At 41.8% G+C, this 22,425-nt stretch overlaps 1 protein-coding gene across 2 annotated transcripts in view; it reads right to left on the bottom strand.

Moving 5' to 3' along the window:
• Window positions 1-22,425, bottom strand: part of ACVRL1 (activin A receptor like type 1) — a 138,044-nt gene that overhangs the window by 35,740 nt on the left and 79,879 nt on the right. For both annotated transcript variants that reach the window (XM_073614113.1, XM_073614112.1), the window contains exons 7-8: window positions 12,730-13,005; window positions 2,761-2,958 (exon numbers count right to left, since the gene is read on the bottom strand). In XM_073614113.1, the coding sequence (XP_073470214.1) occupies window positions 2,761-2,958; window positions 12,730-13,005 (474 nt within the window). The remainder of the gene's footprint in view (window positions 1-2,760; window positions 2,959-12,729; window positions 13,006-22,425) is intronic.

The following is a 22,425-nucleotide window of genomic DNA, read 5'->3' on the forward strand; positions in this document are numbered from 1 at the left end:
CTTAGACCAGAAGCAGGGGCTAGATCTTCTGAAAGCTTGTCCTAAAAAATAAATAACCAGTGGATGGTCTGCATTCCTTACAGCTCCCCACCCTCTAAATACAAGTTAGTTACAAAAAAATAAATAAAGTTGGACCAAAAACAAAAAGGTTTACCCTGGCCTGTCACTGAGCCTTCAGGTAGAACTGGGCACTTTTGCAATAAGTTAGAGAGCATTTTTTGCAGGATTTCAAGTGCCCAGCTTTCCCCGGAGGCAGCAGTGAGCCAAAGTGGTGTCATCCATACCGCCTGAAAGTCTTGAAACTCAGACTGAGGTATTTTTTTGTATTATTTTATTTATTGGTAAAACCTTATTTTTTATGGTTTTATAACCCATTTGTATTTAAGGGGTTGTGGGGTTGTAAGCGCAGGGGATGTTACATTTTTAATGAAAGATCTGCTTTAAAAAAGTATAACGAGAAGTACATTTTGTAGGAATCTCTTCAGGCATCTGTAACCATGGCACACTATATGTATGCTGTGACAGACTCACCCAGGACAGAGGCTTTTGGAGGGGACTGAATGCTAGCCTCTTGCCTACCGACTATGGGCCTTGGCATTTGAGGGAGCTACAAGCATTTAGGAAAATATTCTGTTAAGTAATGCAAAAGGACATTATTAAGGAGGCCATGATGGTCTCTGCCAGCTTGGGGTGGTTCTTTGCTGGGTCGTTTGGGGTGTGGCTGTATTCCAATGTTCTATTGTGTCTGTCTGCCTTGGATATTATTGGATGTGTATGTAGATTAGCTGTGAGATTGGTGGGGGCGAATTCCTCCAACAGCTCTCACTGTTGATTGGACAGTCTACCCCGCCCGGAATGCGGGGGGATGGTCCAGAGTATTACCTGTGTACATGTTCTTTCAATAAACAGTCCATGTTCAGCAACCAAATGAGTATTGTCTTGTTTGTTGTTATTAGCGGTTGGAATATCTGATATCTATATTCAGACTGGGAGGAAGCGGTATATGAGGAAAACACTCAAGCGGAGTGTGGGAACATTTCGTTACATATGCTTTATCAGAATCTGTTATATGTTTTTACGTGTTCTTGTGTTTCTGCTGCTATTACATTGCCCCATGTAGACAGTATTTATTTTGCTGAAGGACAAGAATAAAGATATTTAACTGCCAGTCAAATTTCTTCACCGATGGTTGGCAACCAATGCAGACAAAATAACATGTTCACCCTGTAACCACAAATGTTATTGATTGTCTGTAATCTTGATGATTGTAATGCATTTCCTCTACAGAAGCATTCTTGCTGTGGTGAGTGTGTGTTTTTTCGAAATACTTGGCTCAGGTCTTTTCCTTCTGCTATTAACGCCCACTGCACATTGTAGATTTGTTATTGCTGGAGGAATTCTGTGGGTGAAAGTCAGACTCCATATCAGCGCTTTGACTGCACAGCAAACTTGAAATGAAGTCAATGTCAAAACTAAACCCCTGGAAGGTGCTATTTTCCACTTCACCAAATGCATTCAGTGCTGCGGTGGCACTCTTTTGTGGTGGAAATGGTCCTGTAATTCAGATTTATGGCAAGCGGCTGCAGAAAGCATGGCTGCGTTCCAAGTTTTCCTCTGATGCTGCTAGTTTTCTAATCAGTGTTGAATAAACAGAGTGCTGATTGAATGTAATGGCTGCTTTAATCATGGACCTGGGTGCTGACACCAGATTACAGTGTTTATAATTTACAGCTAATCCTTTGTGGAAAACAAAACCAACTGAAATCAAAGGGCTGATTAGCAGGCCTGTAGTGTCCGTTTTTGTTCCAGTGCAAGTGACAAGTTCTGCCATGTCAGATTATTTACCTAAGCAATTAATCGTCATGTGCAATGAGAACATATTCACTCTTATGGATGTGCAAAACAGATATACAGATCTTTGCACGCTGTCACATATCTAAAACAAAGGATTAGTGGCACCGGTGAGAACGGTTTACAAGATGTCTCAGCTTTGCTCTTAATACCCTATTAACACATTACAATTAGAGATGAGCGAACTGATTCAGGAATCTGGATTAGTGCGAATGTTGCTGATTTGCACAACTGATCTGATGGTCAAATGCAACTAGCCATTTCTGATATTACATCTGGTGTATTTTGTCAAAGCTCGTAGTGCAAGAATACAGTGCAGCTAAAACATAACCACTTCAGCCCCAGAAGAATTTACCTCCTCCCCTCCTGACCAGGTCATTTTTTGCGATACGGCACTGCGTCGCTTTAACTGACAATGGCGTGGTCATACGACGTTATACCCAAACAGAATTTACGTCTTTTTTTTTTTCCCCACAAAGAGAGCTTTCTTTTGGTGGTATTTGATCACCTCTGCGGTTTTTATTTTTTGCGCTTTAAACAAAAGAACGACAATTGTGAAATAAAAAACACAATATTTTTTACTCTTTGCTATAATAAATATCCCAATTTTTTTAAAAGACACACAAATTTATTCATCAGTTCAGGCCAATATGTATTCTTCTACATATCTTTGGTAAAAAAAATCACAATAAGCGTATATTGATTGGTTTGCGTCTACAATATAGGGAATAGATTTATGGCATTTTTATTATTATTTATTTTTTTTACTAGTAATGGCGGCGATCATTTTTATCGGGACTGCAACATTGCGGCCAGATCGGACACTTGACACAAATCCTTATTGTGGCTCTCGTGCCCTCAATCACAGTTTCTGATTTCATCCCTATGCTTGAAAGAACTAAGACTCACCATTTATAATGGTCCTCCTGCAAATTTCCCACACAACCAAACCATAGGCCCACACATCTGTCTGTTTATAAGATTCAAATGAGTCTGTTCGAATGGTCTCATCGAGGAGCTCTGGTGCCATGTAACGCTTAGTTCCAACTCTTGGGTTATTACCAATGTCAAGATAATCACCATTCTGACAGTGGATCACTGCAAGACCTGTAAATAAAATTTAATTTTTTCACTTAAATTTTGTAATGTAAGAGGAAAGATAAAATGTACAAATATTTACATGCTTAACCCTTTCATGACTAAGCCTATTTTTGAAATTTGGTGTTTACAAGTTAAAATCCGTATTTTTTGCTAGAAAATTACTTAGAACCCCCAAACATTATATATATTTTTTTAGAAGAGAGTCTAAAGAATAAAATGGCGATTGTTGCAATATTTTTTATCACACGGTATTTGTGCAGCGGTGTTTTAAACGCAAATTTTTGGAAAAGTGACACTTTCATGAATTTTAAAAAATCCAAACAGTAAAATTACCCCAATTTTTTTGTATAATGTGAAAGATGATGTTACGCCGAGTAAATAGATACCAAACATGTCACCCTTTATAATTGCACGCACTCGTGGAATGGCGACGAACTACGGTACCTATGAATTTCCATAGGTGACGCTTTAAAAAATGTTTACGGTTACCAGGTTTGAGCTACAGAGGAGGTCTAGGGCTAGAATTATTGCTCTCGCTCTGACGATCGCGGCGATACCTCACATGTGTGGTTTGAACACCGTTTACATATGCGGGCGCGACTTCCGTATGCGTTTTCTTCGCTGCGCGAGCTCGCGGGGACGGGGGCGCTTTAAAAATATATTTTTTTTTTTTTTATTTATTTTATTTATTTTTGTACTTTTATAAATTGTGTTTAAAAATTTTTTTTTTTTTTTACTTTTATTGCTGTCACAAGCAATGTAAACATCCCTTGTGACAGTAATATGTGGTGACAGGTACTCTTTATGGAGGGATGGGGGGTCTAAAAGACCCCCCATCCCTCCTTTACACTTCAAAGTATTCAGATCGCCGAAAACGGCGATTCTGAATACTGTGTACTTTTTTAAATTCGGCGCCATTGGCAGCCGAGTAAACGGGAAGTGACGTCATGACGTCGCTTCCGCGTTTACAATTAGAAGGCTGGAACGAAGCCGCTCACAGCTTCGTTCCAGCCCGCCCCCAGCCGCCGGAGATTCCCGAACGGACACCGGGCCTCCCGATCGCACGGGAGGCCCGGTAACAGCGGCGGGAGGCGGCGGGAGGGGGGGGATGTCCCCTCCCGCTCCTCCGGTATAACAGCCGAGCGGCTTTTAGCCGCATCGGTTGTTATATTCGGGTAGCCGATCGCCCGCTGAAAACAACGGTACCGGGATGATGCCTGCAGCTGCGGGCATCATCCCGGTATAACCCCGGAAAGCCGAGGACGCATATGTGCGTTCGGTCGGCGGGAAGGGGTTAAAATATTGAACTGAAAAGTTTTACAAAAGAATAAAGAAATACAGATAACAACATGTACATACCGTTTTGTAATATAAAAAAAAAAAAAAAATTATATATATATATATATATATATATATATATATATATATATATATATATATATATATATATATATATATATATATATATATATATATCACTGCATATAATACAGAAATATGACATCAGTACACATATTAACCACTTCAGCCCCGGAAGGATTTACCCCCTTCCTGACCAGAGCACTTTTTACAATCTGGCACTGCGTCGCTTTAACTGCTAATTGCGCGGTCATGCAATGATGTACCCAAACAAAATTTGCGTCCTTTTCTTCCCACAAATAGAGCTTTCTTTTGATAGTATTTGATCACCTCTGCGGTTTTTATTTTTTGCGCTATAAATGGAAAAAGACCGAAAATTTTGAAAAAAAATGTTGTTTTCTACTTTTTGTTATAAAAAAAATCCAATAAACTCAATTTTAGTCATACATTTAGGCCAAAATGTATTCGGTCACATGTCTTTGGTAAAAAAAATGTCAATAAGCGTATATTTATTGGTTTGCGCAAAAGTTATAGTGTCTACAAACTACGGTACATTTTCTGGAATTTACACAGCTTTTAGTTTATGACTGCCTATGTCATTTCTTGAGGTGCTAAAATGGCAGGGCAGTACAAAACAACCCCAAATGACCCCATTTTGGAAAGTAGACACCCCAAGGAAATTGCTGAGAGGCATGTTGAGCCCATTGAATATTAATTTTTTTGTCCCAAGTGATTGAATAATGACAAAAAAATAAAAATTACAAAAAGTTGTCACTAAATGATATATTGCTCACACAGGCCATGGGCATATGTGGAATTGCACCCCAAAATACATTCAGTTGCTTCTCCTGAGTATGGGGATACCACATGTGTGGGACTTTTTGGGAGCCTAGCCGCGTACGGGGCCCCGAAAACCAAGCACCGCCTTCAGGCTTTCTAAGGGCGTAAATTTTTGATTTCATTCCTCACTACTTATCACAGTTTTAAAGGCCATAAAATGCCCAGATGGCACAACCCCCCCCCCCCCCCCAAATGACCCCATTTTGGAAAGTAGACACCCCAAGCTATTTGCTGAGAGTCCATGGAATATTTTATATTTTGACACAAGTTGCGGGAAAGTGACAATTTTTTTTTTTTGCACAAAGTTGTCACTAAATGATATATTGCTCACACAGGCCATGGGCATATGTGGAATTGCACCCCAAAATAAATATTAAAAAAAATTGCTGAGAGGCATGGTGAGTATTTTGCAGCTCTCATTTGTTTTTGAAATGAAGAAAGACAAGAAAGAAATTTTTTTTTTCTTTTTTCAATTTTCAAAACTTTGTGACAAAAAGTGAGGTCTGCAAAATACTCACTATACCTCTCAGCAAATAGCTTGGGGTGTCTACTTTCCAAAATAGGATCATTTGGGGGGGGGGGGGGGGTTGTGCCATCTGGGCATTACATGGCCTCCGAAACTGTGATAGGCAGTGAAGAGTGAAATCAAAAATTTACGCCCTTAGAAAGCCTGAAGGCGGTGCTTGGATTTCGGGGTCCTGTACGCGGCTAGGCTCCCAAAAAGTCTCACACATGTGGTATCCCCGTACTCAGGAGAAGCAACAGAATGTATTTTGGGGTGTAATTTCACATATTCCCATGGCATGTTTGAGCAATATATCATTTAGTGACAACTTTATGCAAAAAAAAAAAAAAAAATGTGTCTTTTTCCCGCAACTTGTGTCACAATATAAAATAATCCATGGACTCGACATGCCTCTCAGCAAATAGCTTGGGGTGTCTACTTTCCAAAATGGGGTCATTTGGGGCGGGTTTGAACTGTCCTGGCATTTTATGCACAACATTTAGAAGCTTATGTCACACATCACCCACTCTTCTAACCACTTGAAGACAAAGCCCTTTCTGAAACTTTACATGAAAAAATTATTTTTTTTTGCAAGAAAATTACTTTGAACCCCCAAACATTATATATTTTTTTAAAGCAAATGCCCTACAGATTAAAATGGTGGGTGTTTCATTTTTTTTTTTCACACAGTATTTGTGCAGCGATTTTTCTAACACATTATTTTGGGAAAAAACACACTTTTTTAAATTTTAATGCACTAAAACACACTATATTACCAAAATGTTTGATGAAATAAAAAAGATGATCTTAGGCCGAGTACAGGGATACCAAACATGACATGCTTTAAAATTGCGCACATACGTGCAGTGGCCACAAACTAAATACATTTTTAAAAGCCTTTAAAAGCCTTTACAGGTTACCACTTTAGATTTACAGAGGATGTCTACTGCTAAAATTACTGCCCTCGACCTGACCTTCGTGGTGATACCTCACATGCATGGTGCAATTGCTGTTTACATTTGATGCCAGACCGACGCTTGCGTTTGCCTTTGCACGAGAGCAGGGGGGGACAGGGGTGTTTTTTTGTTTTTTTCTTTATTATTTTTTTGCTTTTTTAGCTTATTTTTAAACTGTTCCTTTCATTTTTATTTTTTTTTAATCATTTTTATTGTTATCTCAGGGAATGTAAATATCCCCTATGATAGCAATAGGTAGTGACAGGTACTCTTTTTTAAAAAAAATTGGGGTCTATTGGACCCAAGATCTCTCCTTTGCCCTCAAAGCATCTGACCACACCAAGATCGGTGTGATAAAATGCTTTCCCAAGTTCCCAATGGCGCTGTTTACATCCGGCGAAATCATGTCATGAAATGCTCGTAGCTTCCGGTTTCTTAGGCCATAGAGATGTTTGGAGCCACTCTGGTCTCTGATCAGCTCTATGGTCAGCTGGCTGAATCACCGGCTGCATTCTCAGGTTCCCTGTTGAGACAGGAGAGCCAGAGAAAAACATGGAAGACGGTGGGGGGGGGGGGCATTCCCTCCCACTGCTTGTAAAAGCAGTCTAGAGGCTAATTAGCCGCTAGGATTGCTTTTACATGAAAGCCGACCGCTGGCTGAAAAGAATGATACATGCAGGCATCATTCTGGTATAACCACTCAAAGTTGTGAATGGAGTACCTGAAGACAAAAAAAAGGTTAACAATGAAACACAGTAAACAGTAAAGTATAAAAAATTGCATACCTGAAAAGCAAACATGATAAAACACAATAACAATAAAACATTGCAGAATAGAATACAGTAAAAAAGAGCAGAACAAGAGAGAGAGAATAGAGAGAGAGAGAGAGAGAACAATAAAACAACAACTTTTTTTTTTTTATATATATATATATATATATATTTTTTTTTATGGTTTTTTTTTTTTTTTTTATACTTTTTTTGTAACTGTAACTTTTATAACTGTAACCGGTTCCAGGTTCGGGTCTCTCCAATTGCGATGGCATCTTGGGAGACCCTGTGAAAGTGTGTCCTAGTCTGTGCAATGCTGTACCCTACGCTAATACTCAACTAGTGTATGGTAGCGTTCAAAACATTCACCAATGCAAAGACCAGGATTGTCAGGACAGGAGGGACAATAATAGCGGGTGTCACGCCTATATCCGCGCTTGCTGCAGACACGACATCTTTTTTTGGGGGGGTCGTTGGGTAGGGGTAGTCGAGAGGACATAAAGAAAATGCCTCTCATGCAGCCGACTGCATTTTGTTGGGGATGTGAATGGGGGAAGTACGGGCGCTACAGAAGTGGTGGGTTCCCAATTATTAGAATTGGCGAATGCAGCAGGAAGGGCATTATGGGCACGACGGACCTGTGTTTGTCTTCTTCTTGGTGGCAGCGGGACACTACTTGTGCTTGCCACCTCACCAGCTTCAACTGCACTTATGGGACTCGCCACGTCACCAAGTGTTACTGCAGTGCTGGCTTGACTACGACCGGGGTGTACTAGGCCGCTGGTGCTTGCCAGTTCACCAAAACGCTACCAGAAAAACTGTTAGCGATCGCAGGGATCAGGCCTAACTCTGCGAACGCTGGAGTTATGCATGTAGTGTTTTGTAAGTGACAGTGATCGATCAATACTGCACTTGGGTGGGCTGGGCTGGGCCAGGCGGAGGGGCAAAACGCAGTTGCTAGCAGGTATCTGGGCTGATCCCGCTAAAACTGCATTTTTGGGAACCCTAAACTGCTGGGGATGCTAGTGTAGATCTGATCAGATCAGATATTGATACGTTCAGATACTACACCACTAAGGGAGGTGTACCGTGCGTTTGGTGTTAGCACTACTGGCACTAACCTGACGCTGCCTGGGGCTGGTGCTTGCCAGGTCACCAAAACGCTACCAAAAAAACTGTTAGCAATCGCAGGGATCACGCATGACTCTGCGAATGCTGCAGTTATGTGTTTAGTGTTTTGTAAGTGACAGTGATCGATCGATACTGCACTTGGGTGGGCTGGGCTGGGCTGGGCCGGGCGTAGGGGCAAAACGCAGGTGCTAGCAGGTATCTGGGCTGATCCCGCTAACACTGCCTTTTTGGGAACCCTAAACTGCTGGGGACGCTAGTATAGATCTGATCGGATCAGATATTGATCCGTTCAGATAGTATACCACTAAGGGAGGTGTATGCTGCGTGCGTGGGTGTTAGTGGTACTGGCGCTAACCTGACGCTGCCTGGGGCGACGCAGACCCTATCTGACCCTAAAACCTAACTTATATCACCGCCGGGCGATCAGAGGGCTAAACCTTTATTAGGTAATAAACGGCGGGTGCCCTGACACTATAAAAAATAAACTAACTAACCAGCATCACCCGTAACAGTTATACGGTGATCACTGGTGAAAGGGTTAACTAGGGGGCAATCAAGGGGTTAAAACCTTTAGTAGGTAGTATATGGGGGTCCCTGACGCTATAAAACGCTGACGGCGAACCTATATATGTACCTCCCTAACTAGCGTCACCAGTAACACTAATACAGCGATCAGAAAAATGATCGCTTAGTGACACTGGCGACGGGGGGGGATCAAGGGGTTAAAACTTTATTAACTGCCCTACCACACTAACTGTCACAAACTGACATCAATGCAGTAATCAGGAAAAAAAACTGCTTGGTGTTAGTGTGACGGGGGGGGGGGGTGTGTGTGCTTAGGGGGTGATCAGGGGGTGATCGGGGGGTGATGGGGGGTGTAATGTATGCTTGGCGTGTTCTACTGTGTGTGTGTTGTGTTGTTCAACTCACTCAGATGTCTTCTCTCCTCGGCGCCGGAACGGAAAATACCGATCCGAGGAGAGATGACATCACTTCCTCTGCTGCTGTTTACTATACAGCAGCAGAGGAAGAATCTCATTGGCTGGGAGCGATCGCGATGGGGGGCCACGAATGGATGGTCTCCCCCTCACCTCTGATCGCTCCCAGACAGAAGCCGACCGCCTCGGGCACCGGGGGGGCACCCCCTCACCTCTGATCGCTCCCGGACAGAAGCCGACCGCCTCGGGCACGGGGGGGGGTCCGATCGGACACCCCGCCTGCGGGAGGCAGATCACGTAACAGGTACGTGATTTTGCATGCCCGTGCCATTCTGCCGCAGTATATCTGCGTGAGGCGGTCGGCAAGTGGTTAAAGTAATTTCAAAAGTTGTTCTCAATTTTTTTAAATATACAGCTTTCTTTAAAAAATACTTGATATTCAGGCACTTCCTGCTATGAAATGACAAATGTTTCCTAGTGGTGCTTCCACATTGCCACCTTGTATCTTGCATCCCTGGTGGAGAATACAGGTGGCTGCGTTAATACATTTGTCATAGGCACAATCCTCCATTGTCACCTTTAAATAAGTGGAGGAAATCAGCAGCACTGAGATGTAAAAAAAAGAACAAAAATCAGAGTAGGGAAAATAATTATTTGATCCCCTGCAGATTTTGTAAGGTTGCCCACTTACAAAGAAATGAAGGGTCTATAATTGTTATCATAGCAGTATTTTAAACGACAGAGACAGAATATCAACCAACAATCCAGAAGAAACACATGATACAAATGTTATAAACTGAGTTGCAGTTCAGTGAGTAAAATAAGTATTTGATCCCCTACCAACCAACAACAATTCTGGCTCCCAGACTGGCTACAGTATGTGCACATGTGATACACAGATTAGTCCTGTCAATTTAAGAAGGTGCTCCTAATGACAACTCGTTATATGTATAAAAGACACCTGTTTACAGAATCTTTTTCTTCCATTTAAACCTCACCATCATGGGCAAGACCAAAGAGCTGTCAAAGGAAGTTAGGGCCAAGATTGAAGACCTGGACAAGGCTGGAATGGACTACAAGACCATCAGAGAGAAGCTTGGTGAGAAGGAGACAACTGTTGGAACGATTATTCGCAAATGGAAGAAATACTAATTAACCATCAATCGCCCTCAGTCTGGAGCTCCGGCAAGATTTCACCTTACCCGGTAAGGGTGATCATGAGAAAAGTGAGGGATCAGCCCAGAACTACACAGTAGGAGCTTGTGAATGATATCAAGGCAGTTGAGACCACAGTCACCAAACAAACCATTGGTAACACAATACGCCATCATGAACTGAAATCCTGCAGCGCCTGCAAGGTCCCCCTTCTCAAGAAGGTACATGTACCAATGTAGCAACAACTCACGGTGGAGCTGCTGATTTAAAGGGGGCTGTTTCCGTCACCTTTTTACCTGTAGTTTCACCGATACCAGACTTAGAGTCCACGTTGAGCTTATTATCTGACAATGTAGGCACCAGTCACTTTAGTACTTTTCCAATGCTTTAATGGGAGATAACTGGAAGAAGTAGCAGGAAAGAGGTAGAAGAAGAGTTGCATGGAAGTTCAAATACCTTTTCTTGGTGTAGCACTAAGGAATTGAAATCTCAGGGATGAATATATCTTCGGTTCAGGATTAAATCTTTGCTCGCCCGGATAGGTCTCTCTCACTAACCTAGCAGCCGGTACGCAGCACGAACAGACAGTCTTGGCCACAGACTTGAGTGAAACAATGTTGTACGATCCTCTGCCACAGGATGTAGTAGTTTTCAGTGAACAGCAACACAGTACCAGAACCTTTAAGCCGACCCGGCAGTACTATGTGGTAGGTTAACTTAAGATGCGTCCTCCAAATTGAGTCACCAGGCCCCTCTCCAGACCAGCGCTCTGCATGATCCTTCCTAGACGGGTCCTCCCCTGGATTCTTCTCAATTGTCCAGCTTCTTCCCGTAGGACAGACAGCACAGGACTATCTCCGCAGCAGTTGTAGTAGGCCCCAGACAGACTTCTGGGCCCACCCACACGCTGCAGCATCGCAGTCCTCCGGGCCGGAGGACCACAAGGTAGGACCCCTAGCATATACCTGTCGGCCAGGAGGGCCAGCAGGTGGAACGAAAAGGACCCAGAAATATGGCATCTGTCCCTTAAATACCTTCTCCCAGAATGCACAGCAGGGGACAACCTCTGCCGAGTTACTTCTGAGAAAGAAGAGCACTCAATACACCTCAGTATGCTGCTTTCCAGCTCCGGTCTGTAGTGACACCGACATCTACAGGCGACGGAGTGGAACTGCACGCAACACAACCAAGGTTGGAACAGAAGCTAATTTAGCTATAGATTAAATCTGAACCATGTACAGAACAGATGACCTACTAAATTTACATATAAGCGGTAGATTAAAAATCTACCAGCACTACACCAATGAATATCTAAATGATTCAGAGAAGGATTGGGAGAAAGTGCCATGGTCAGATGAGACCAAAATTAAGCTCTCTGGCATTAACTAGACTCGCTGTGTTTGGAGGAAGAAAAATGCTGAATATGACCCCAAGTACACCATCCCTACAGTCAAATACAGGGCTTATGCTTTGGGGCTGTTTCTTTGCTAAAGGTACAGTCTGATTTTTACGCATTGAGGGGCCATGCATTGTAACATCTTGGGTGAGAACTTTCTTCCCTTCTTCCCACAAGGGAGTGGCTCAAGAAGAAGCAAATCAAGGTCACGGAGTGGCCTAACCAGTCTCCAGACCTTAATCCTATAGAGAGGAAGCTGAAACTTTGAGTTGCCAAGTGACAGCCAAGAAATCTTAAGGATTTACAGAGGATCTGTAAAGAGTGAACCAAAATCCCTCCTGAGATGTGTACTAAATAATAAGTCATGTTTTGCCTGGGGATCAAATACTTATTTTACTCACTGAACCGCAACTAAATTTATAACATTTGTATCATGTGTTTTTTCGGGATTTTTGGTTGATATTCGGTCTCTATCATTTAAAATACACTTATGATAACAATTATAGATTCTTAATTTCGTTGTAAGTGGGCAAACGTACAAAATCTGCAGGAGATCAAATAATTTTTTTTTTTTTGAAAAAAAAAAATGTATTCAACATTTTATGAAAGGAGATCAAATAATTATTTTACTGTATCTAAAATAAAATTGGAATGATAAAAGATTCCTTTCATTTGTTAGGGGACCACATCTATGTAATTAACTTTTGCTACAAGTGCAGATACTCACCTAGGTCTGCAATGCAGCATTGTTTGTTTGATTTCACCAAGATATTTCTACTCTTCAGATCTCTGTGTGCAATGGCGGGTTTTCCTTGAGTACCAAATATTTCCACATGAAGGTGCACCAACCCACAAATGATTGACACTGCAAGTTGTAAACAACTTTCAGGGTCAACAGTGTTCCTCTGAAGATAGTCATATAGTGACCCATAGTCATGGTAATGAGTGATCAGCCAAAGCTGGGTGCTGGAGTTTCGAGAAGTCATGTCAGATGCAATAAATCCTGAAAATGAAAAACGACATGTTTAATAAAGTCATAAAATTAAAGTCTGCTTCCAAAAAGGCAGCTAGCACCATATCAAATCCTTGCTGGAAAGTTTGCTCAGACGCCTTCAAGTTATTTTTATGTAGAAAACAGAGCCCATTTATACATACGGCAGTTCATAAGTAATCAAGCTCTTTGCACAATAGCACTAAAGTGTTTATAAAAAATATCTTTTCATTTCAGTCTGCAGTCAGCTTCTTTGTTTTCTAAAAATGATGTTGCTTTCTTGAAACTGTGGCAACTGCATCAATATTAAGGGATCTCTGTACATTATCGTCATTTTCCAGTGGATGTAAAAGGCTCACAGATTTCTCCAGCAGTATTTCTTGTTTCACAGCTTGGGACATGTGATTATAGAAGGCAGCCTTTCCCACTTAGAACTCAGAAAAGAGGAACTTAATAGACTGGCCTGCCTCTTTTTGCAGAACAGACAAAGGTAAGAATCTGCAAAGAAATTTGCCAAAATCCTTACTTTAAAACCACTTTAATACCGGGCCTATTCTGGCACTCCTCTCCTACATGTAAAAATCTGAATTTTTTTGCTAGAAAATTACTCAGAACCCCAAACATTATATATGTTTTTTTTAGCAGACACCCTAGGGAATAAAATGGCGGTCATTGCAACTTTTTATCTTGCACGGTATTTGCGCATTTATTTTTCAAATACAGTAAAGTTAGCCCATTTTTTTTGTATAATGTGAAAGATGATGTTACGCCGAGTAAATAGGTACCTAACATGTCACGCTTTAAAATTGCACACACTCATGGAATGGCGCCAAACTTCAGTATTTAAAAATCTCCATAGGCGACACTTTGAAAATTTTTACAGGTTACCAGTTTAGAGTTACAGATGAGGTCTAGTGCTAGAATTGTTGCACATGCTCTAACGCACGCGTTGATACCTCACATGTGTAGTTTGAATGGCGTTTACATATGTGGGCGTGACTTACATGTGCGTTCGCTTCTGAATGCGAGCTACCGGGCCGTTTTAAATTTTTTTTTTTAAATTTTACTTATTTTTTTTTTTTTTTTTTACACTTTTTTTACATTTTTTTTTATCACTTTTATTCCTATTACGTTGTAAACATCCCTTGTAATAGGAATCTATGTGACAGGTCCTCTTTATGGAGAGATGCGGGGTCAATAAGACCCCACATCTCTCCTCCAGGCTGGAAAGCATGAGATCGAGAAAAAAAATTCACCGATCTCATGCTGACAGCCTTTGTTTACAGCGGCTTTGTTTACTTCCAGGAACCCCAACCCCCAACGGTCATAGAGATGACTGGTGATCATCTGGTCACTGGAAATCTCTATCGTTGTCATCCGGACGATTCCTCCGCCGGGACGTGAGAGCCCGGAGAAGCACCGGATGGCGGCGAGAGGGGGAAACGTCCCCTCCCGTTGCCTATAAGAACGATCAAGTGGCGGAACTGCCGCTATGATCATTCTTATAGTACACAGAATCGCCAGTTGAAAAGAATGATATCTGAATGGTGCCTGTAGCTACAGACATCATCCAGATATCCCCTCACAAAGTCAAGGACGTCATATGACGCCCTAAGGTATTGAAGTGGTTTTTAAGCTCAACGAACACAGCAGGATAATGATCCTTATTTTTAAAGTTATTTTCAGATTAATCCAATGAGATTTGAAAATGACTAAAAATAAACATTCTTATCCTTGTCGGAGAGATTTGATTTTCTTCTCAAAACGGGAGTATGACTTTAATAAAATAGTCAGACATACAGTATATGGCACATAAAAAAAGAAGCGTGTAAATAGACCTTTACATTTAAAGGAAACAATCATGAAGTGAATTACCTAAATCAAAATTCTCAGATTGAAGTCCCTAATTCAAAGTCAAAACACACTTATGCGGTGCATTGCGGTAAAACGTGCGTTTACAACAATACACTTGTATGTGTCAAAGAGTTGCAGTGTTGCATTTTGGATAACACCATAAAACAGACTAAAGCCAGCCATAGACAGTGCGATTTTCTTTCCTGCAACCCCCCCTGCCCGCTGGGAGAACACAATAGCTCTGCGGGAGGTTTTCCCCCAACAACACTGTTAATGGGGGAATTGAGCGATTTTTTTTTCTTGCAACCCGTATCAACTATTGCCTACCTTAGAAACAATGCTGTCCATTTTTTTGATGATTCTTGTGGACAATCAAGTCAAAATGAATAGGATGCCTAAACGCAATGCACGTTAACACATGACACAACACTCATTAATACAACGCATGAGAATGGAAAAGTGTGAGTGGGTCCACACAGACTACATTACATTGCTAGATCCGAGCCTACTTACCTACACCATAAGTAATGTCACTGCCCTGAAAACAAATGCATCCTATGAGCTAGGAAATGCTGCCTCTATCAAAATTTCTAAGATGTATTCCTTACATGGATTCCCGGTAAAAAGGAAACTATTGCGTATTTTATGTAACTATTAATTTTTGTGCTGTTATCTGCCTTTATTTGTTGTTTAACCACTTCAGCCCCAGAAGATTTTACCCCCTTCCAGGGCACTTTTTACAATTTGGCACTGCGTCGCTTTAACTGACAATTGCGCGGTGAAGCGACGCTGTGCCCAAACAAAATTTTCATCCTTTTTTTCCCACAAATACAGCTTTCTTTTGGTGGTATTTAATCACCTCTGCAGTTTTAAATTTTTGCGCTATAAACAAAAAAAAGAGTGACAATTTCGAAAAAAAAACAATATTTTTAACTTTTTGCTATAATAAATATCCCCAAATTTAAAAAAACAAAAACAAATTTCTTCATCAGTTTAGGCTGATATGTATTCTTCTGCAAAAAAATCGCAATAAGAGTATATACTGATTGGTTTGCGCAAAATTATAGCATCTACGAACTATGGGAAAGATTTATGGCATTTTTATTAGTATTTTTTTTTACTAGTAATGGCAGTGATCTGCGATTTTTGGTTGTACTACGACATTGCGACGGACAGATCGGACACTTTTGACACATTTTTGGGACCACTGACATTTATACAGCAATCAGTGCTATAAATATGCACTGATTACTGTATAAATGTCACTGGCAGGGAAGGGGTTAACACTAGGGGCGATCAAGGGGTTAAATGTGTGTTCCCTCAGTGTGTTCTAACTGTATAGGGATAGGACAGACTAAGGGAGGAGACATATCGTTATTCCTGCTTAGTAGGAACAAACAACATGTCTCCTCTCCCCTGACAGAACAGGGATTTGTGTGTTTACACACAAATCTCCATGCTGGCTCTCGTGCATGTGATTGCGTGTGGCCGGTGGTGATCGAGACCGCCGGCAAAGCGCATTTGGTCCCCCGATGTGCAGCGGTCACACACGTGCACCCTCTGGCAGGTCGTAAAGGGAACCCTTGCAGGGTTTCGAGCAGAGGTGCCATTCTGCCCCCGTAAAAAGACATGAGCCGGTCGGGAATCAGTTAATAATATTTAAAGGGACTGTCTATGAAAATAAAAAAACATTGTCAAAATGTGAGTTAAAGAGTTTGTTACCCCAACACTTCATATTCCTGATATTTGCCTGCTGTACTTATATGAGAAATTATCCTCTTCTCTTTGTAACGCTTCCTCTATGTGAAATCCCTGGTGTTTCTGCTAGTCCCTCTGCTTTCCTATTAAAAATTGACCACACTAAGCAGGAGAGCACATCGTAGTCAATTCTCTAGCTACTGTATGCTGGGAACGCAGCCTGCTCTCCTCCCATGATTAGTCTTGACAGTCCTGACACTCCCCCCCGGTACACAACCATTCACTGGCAAGCTCAGTGTGATGCTTCTTATCCTCCCCAGGTCTTATGCAGCTGGGAACAAAGGGAATGTGATCATTTATAAAAAAGGGGAAAAAAGGTATTTATGATGTTTCTATTTTAAACAGAATGGGTTGTTTTACAAGGTGATCGTTTAAATAATTTTAATAAATATTTATAATGTTTCCACAGCTCTAAACACATATCTAGGCTCGTACCCCCCAAATTTGTCAGTGGCAATACTATCATGTGAGAGCTATACAGAGGTTGGTGCAGAGTGAAGGAGAGTGTAATTAACAGATCATCGAGCGTGATGGCTCCATGTAAAATGTGAATAGCATTGTAGCATGTAGCATCTGCTGTTTCATCAGTCACATGTGTAATTTGTCAGCCTTTAAAAAATATATTTTTTAAAATGAATTTATTATTATTATTTTATAATGCCACTGTATGTCACAGTTGAACAATTAAAAAGGAGTAAATTTGCCTGGGTTCAGATAGCAAACAGTTGGCAAGAACTTTGCAGCAAACTCTCTTTCAAGTCTATTTAAATTTGGCCATTTGTAGGCCTAATACTGTATGCAAGCTATTGTCAAGCATAGGAAGCCAAGAAATGTCATGGGGTATAGGTAGCAAAGGTAGCAATGTCAAAATAAAATAAATGAGTAAAAATACAGAACCAAAAGCTCTAACACTTACATACATAATGGCTGCTGTGAGCCCACCCTTGAGAGAGGGGGGGGGGGATTTCTATTCCTTCAAATTGTAGTGACTCAGATAACTAGTGGCAAAGGCATTATAGTGTTTTTTTTTCCTATTTCTGATAGTGAACCTGCAAAGCTTTTGGCCAAAGGCTAAGCAGTCACAGGAGTTCAAATTGTTGGCTCCTGTGCTTCAGTTGCATTATAGTTTTTTTCTTATTTTTTTTGCAGTGAACCTGAAAAGTTTTTTGGCCAAAGAATCCTAGGCATTCACCATGAACCCATGGTTCCTCATCCTACCTTTTAAATAGATGGCACTGCAGCCAGAAGATGGCAGTGTTTATCTGCAAGCTGAACCTTCAGCCAACATAGTGATCACATGATCAGGAACCATTCTGATTGGTTCCCAATTGTCAGTCGGATAGCTGGGATTAAGAGAAAACAGTCGTGCGAAGTGTCGGCTGCTAGTTTTCATAGGGACGAGTGTATATTTACATATCTTCAACATGGGGCATCATACTGAAGAATGTTAATATACAGATTGCCAGTGGGAATAATTTAATCAGGACTCTTTAAAGTGTGAGTGTGTGTTCTCTGTACAGACAACCCAAGATATGTTTATACTGTATAACGTTCATAAGTGGATAATAAAATGTTCACCCTACCCAGTTACCAGGGTGCACAAAAGACAAGCTGTAGCAGCCACTAAATTTAAACAGTCCCTAGACCCTCGTATACACCCCTAGTTATTTTTTCGTTCAACCTAGCGGGTTGAACAAAAAAAAAACCTGACAGCTCAGGTCGAAGCCACTGTACCAATATTTTGATGTTAGTACAGAGATCTCCTCTGCTGTGCTATTGTGTTCTGACAGCCATTGACTGAGGGTGCTGATCGGGAGTCGGTCGGCAGACCTTTTTCAGTCATATGCCTTTTTCTGTTGGATCAGCTGCCATACACACGGGCCGAATGTTGGCTGGTTTCTATTGAACCAGCCAATGCCAGCTGATATTCGCCCCGTGTGTACTAGACTTAAGATATTAACCTATATTAAAAATAACCCAATTTTCCTTACTCCAATTTATTTATTGTAAAGAAACACTTAAATGAAGAAAAGCCTTAGAAAAAACACATAAAAGCTAATATATGAATGATTCATACTATTGTAGCAGGCAGTGGCGGCTGGTGTCTTTTTTGGGGGGGGGTCGGCAAACAACCCCCCCCAGGTTGCCGATGGAGCGGCACTAGCACAACTGCCAGCTACCACCTCCCCCCACGTGCGTGCGGTGTGGTGTGGCACTAGCACCCCCCCTCCACCACCCGCTGTCCTTACCGGCGGTGAGAGCAGCGGTCGAAGCTGCTGTCGCCATCTTTCAGCATGGCGAGCTTCGGTGTCCTCTCCTGGAGTCATCTCCTCGGGTTGTCTCCTCTCTGCTCCTCCCGGCGCTACGGTCCAAAAGGGATCGCCTAACCTTTTGGCCAATCGTGAAACGAGTTTCATACCTGCAAATATTAATTCGCTGTTGCAACACACCTGGGTGGGCTCCGGATGCATTTGTGACCCGAGCCCACCCAATTTTGAAGCCTATTAAAGCCTATGGCTCTAATCAGGTGCTTCAAAAAAAAAAAAACCCTGGCCGCTGTAATTCATGTGCCCAGTGCCCTGAAAGGTGCCGGACACATGAATAGGGGGCAGCCGTGGATAGATTCTTGCTATGCATGAATCTATCCACTGCATATAGGGGTGGGGAGGAGAAAGGGGGCGGCGCCCAGACGCCCCTAATGGACGGGCCGCCACTGGTAGCAGGCCTGATTTAATCTTCACTTTATTATGAAGAATCATGTTTGTCCTAAATAAAAGCCCTCTAAGATGTGACCCAAACATCATCAAATTCATAATGGTAAAAAAATTACACACTTTTTTAACAACATGTAAACCATTTTATAATACCATATTTTTACTGAATATATAGTTTTAAAAAACATGGTAATTAATGAAAGACGTATGGCAACCATTACATTTATAAACATGTGAAATCTTCTTGTTACAGTTTACAAGTTAAATCAGTCATTTGCTGTAGCTTATAATCAACCCTTCACAGCAGTTACGAGGTATTGTAGCTTGGTCCTAAATACAACACCTTTTCAGTTTTTGAATGTCCTGCTTCAGATACCGCTACAATATTTAAAAAGGGTTGATATCTAATGCACAGACTTTTATCTATTTCAGAAGCTTTGTTGTTAAACTAGACCAGTGGTCTCCAAAATGTGGCCCGGGGGCTGGATGCGACCCTTTGCTTGCCTCTATCCGGCCCTCGGGGCAATATTTCATCCTAGGACACCAACATTGGGGCATAATTCCCCCCACTGACACCAATAAAGGGGCACAATTCCTTCCAATGACACCAATGATGAGGCACAGTTCCTCCCAGTGACACCAATGATGAGGCATTATTCTTCCCACCAAATGACACCAATGAAGGAGTACAATTCCTCTCACCACAAGAGGGGCATTGTTTACTCCCACTGATGCTGGAATTTTTTCTACTTCCGATGACCACAGTCCAGTGTTTTGGAGACCTCTGAACTAGACTATAGCCTACACATGGGCTGAATGTCGGGCAGCATCGTCCGGTTCAATAGAAACCCGGCCGACATTCGGCCCATATGTACTGTAGATGGTCTGACAGAAACAGGCTGTTCGGCCGGCTTCTATTGCAGGAGCATGACTGAAAAAGGTCTGCTGATCGGCTCCCAATTAGCGCTGGCCGGAGTGTTCTGGTGGGGGGGCGTCCCCCTGTCAGAACACAATAGAGTAGCAGGGAAGATCGCTGTACTAATGTTGGATAGTTAGTACAGCGACTCCTCCTGAGCTGCCAGTTTTTTTCATTCAGCCCTGCTTGGTTGAACGGAAAAAAAAAAATACTAGTGTGTACTAGGCTTATGGCTTTATGGATGATTACATCTTTTTGCTAATTGGAGATTTAACCACTTTCATTTCAGTGTGCTGCAAATTAGGTTACTCCCAACAAGTGGTTAAACATCCAATGGCAGACCTATTTAATCACCTGTGTAGTCAATCCTGTAGATGTTAGAGCCCATTCGCACAGGGGCAACACGACTTCCAGCGCGACTTTTGGAGGCAACTTGGACACGACTTGAGTATGAATCACAGCATGACTTGGGGCGACTTACAACATGACTTGAAGTCGCCTCCAGGATAGTGAACTTTACAAGTGGCCAATCAGAGCTGATCAGCTCTTGTGACATCATTCTTGTTCCTGTTTTCTTCCTTGTTCCCTGTTCCCTATTGTTCTGTGTTCTGTGTCTGTATTCCTTTCTGTTTCCTGTAAGCTTCCTGTAAAGTTGCCTCACTATGAACGGTGATCCGACTTGGAGGCGACTTCCATTGAAATCAATGGGTACAAGTCGCCTAGAAGTCAGATTGAAGTAGTATAGGAGCCTTTTCTGAAGTCAGAGAGACTTCAGTAGTGTGCGTTAAGACGGCTCTCATTCACTTACATTGATTTTATCATGACTTGAGGCGACTAGGGGCGACTTGGGGCGACTTCAGGTCGGATCCAAAGTCGCCCCTGTGTGAATGGGCTCTTAGTCATGACCCAGTTTCTTTTATGTTCTTCATCACATACTGATGGCCTTGATATTCTGGTTTAGATTATCCTATGTGAAGCACTGGCCAGCAAGATTGGGAAAAGTGTATATGTGTCACCTTGGTTTCTCATACATGTGATAAGGGCTCCAGGGTTTGTGTCTCTGACTTTAGTAAAGTTCTCAGATTTTAAAGTGTAATAAAATTACCCATTACTGCTGACAGGCAGGCCACGATTTTCATGACAAAAGAGACCCTACTGGTCTCTTCTGTCATAAATGCGTCTCCCAGCCTGTGTGCAATAAAGTACTCTGAGCGGGGCATGCAGAGCTTAGAGTAAATATACCACTCTTTGCTGTGATGTAGTGATTCCCATGTGCATGAGCAGGAATGACATCATCAAGGCCCGGCCTTGAAATAAGCAGGAATAAGAGCAGGAGACGATGGAGATGCTGAATGCTGAAAGCATAACACTGGAGAGCTTAATTTGACAGGCGCGGAATACTAGCACATTATGGCATAAACCTCCGCTGGGCCAATTTAAAAAAAAACTATAGCGGAGTTTAATTCTGCTTTAAGAAGTTCTGGTCTGGGTCTGGGGTCTGGAGGCCTTGTAGAGGTAAGGCCTCAATTCGTCTGCTGCAGGGCGCTCTGGACAATTTGTGATGCCCTACCACTAACAACCAAGGACAAGTGGAAATTGAGCCTCCTTTGTCTTCCCACACAAAGGTATAATTTGAATCAGATTCCTGCGTGTTAAGCCAGTGTCCTTAACAGACATGTTAATATTGTCCCAAGCCTAATTACCAGTATCAATGAGGAGGGAAGTCTAAAACTAATCTTAGAAAGTATTATTTTACTGAAAGAGTAGATGATGATTGGAATAATCTACCAGCAGGGGTAGTGACACAGTCAAAAGTAAATGGCTTCAAACATTGGGATAAACATAGGTCTATAGTCAGACAACAAAGTTAACAAAAAAACAACAAGACTACTCTGTCTTTTTTGCCACCACTTTATGTTTCTATGTAACTTCATAATTTATCATATATCTTTAGAGATTTAGAAGATATTAAATCATGGTAAAATAATAAGAAATTTTAGTTTAAATTCCTTCAGAATGTGTGCCAAACACATAGCATTAGAGCAGTGGTTCTCAACCTTCTAGTGCCGTGACCCCTTGATAAAATTTCCCAAGTTGTGGGGACCCCCAACGGTAAAATTATTTTCGCAGCGTGGATTGTCAGCACCCAAGCCAAGACAAGTAATTTGCACCCCTAACCTGCAGAATCTC

Source organism: Aquarana catesbeiana, linkage group LG02, assembly GCF_042186555.1.
Source record: "Aquarana catesbeiana isolate 2022-GZ linkage group LG02, ASM4218655v1, whole genome shotgun sequence".
Lineage (NCBI taxonomy): Eukaryota > Metazoa > Chordata > Amphibia > Anura > Ranidae > Aquarana > Aquarana catesbeiana.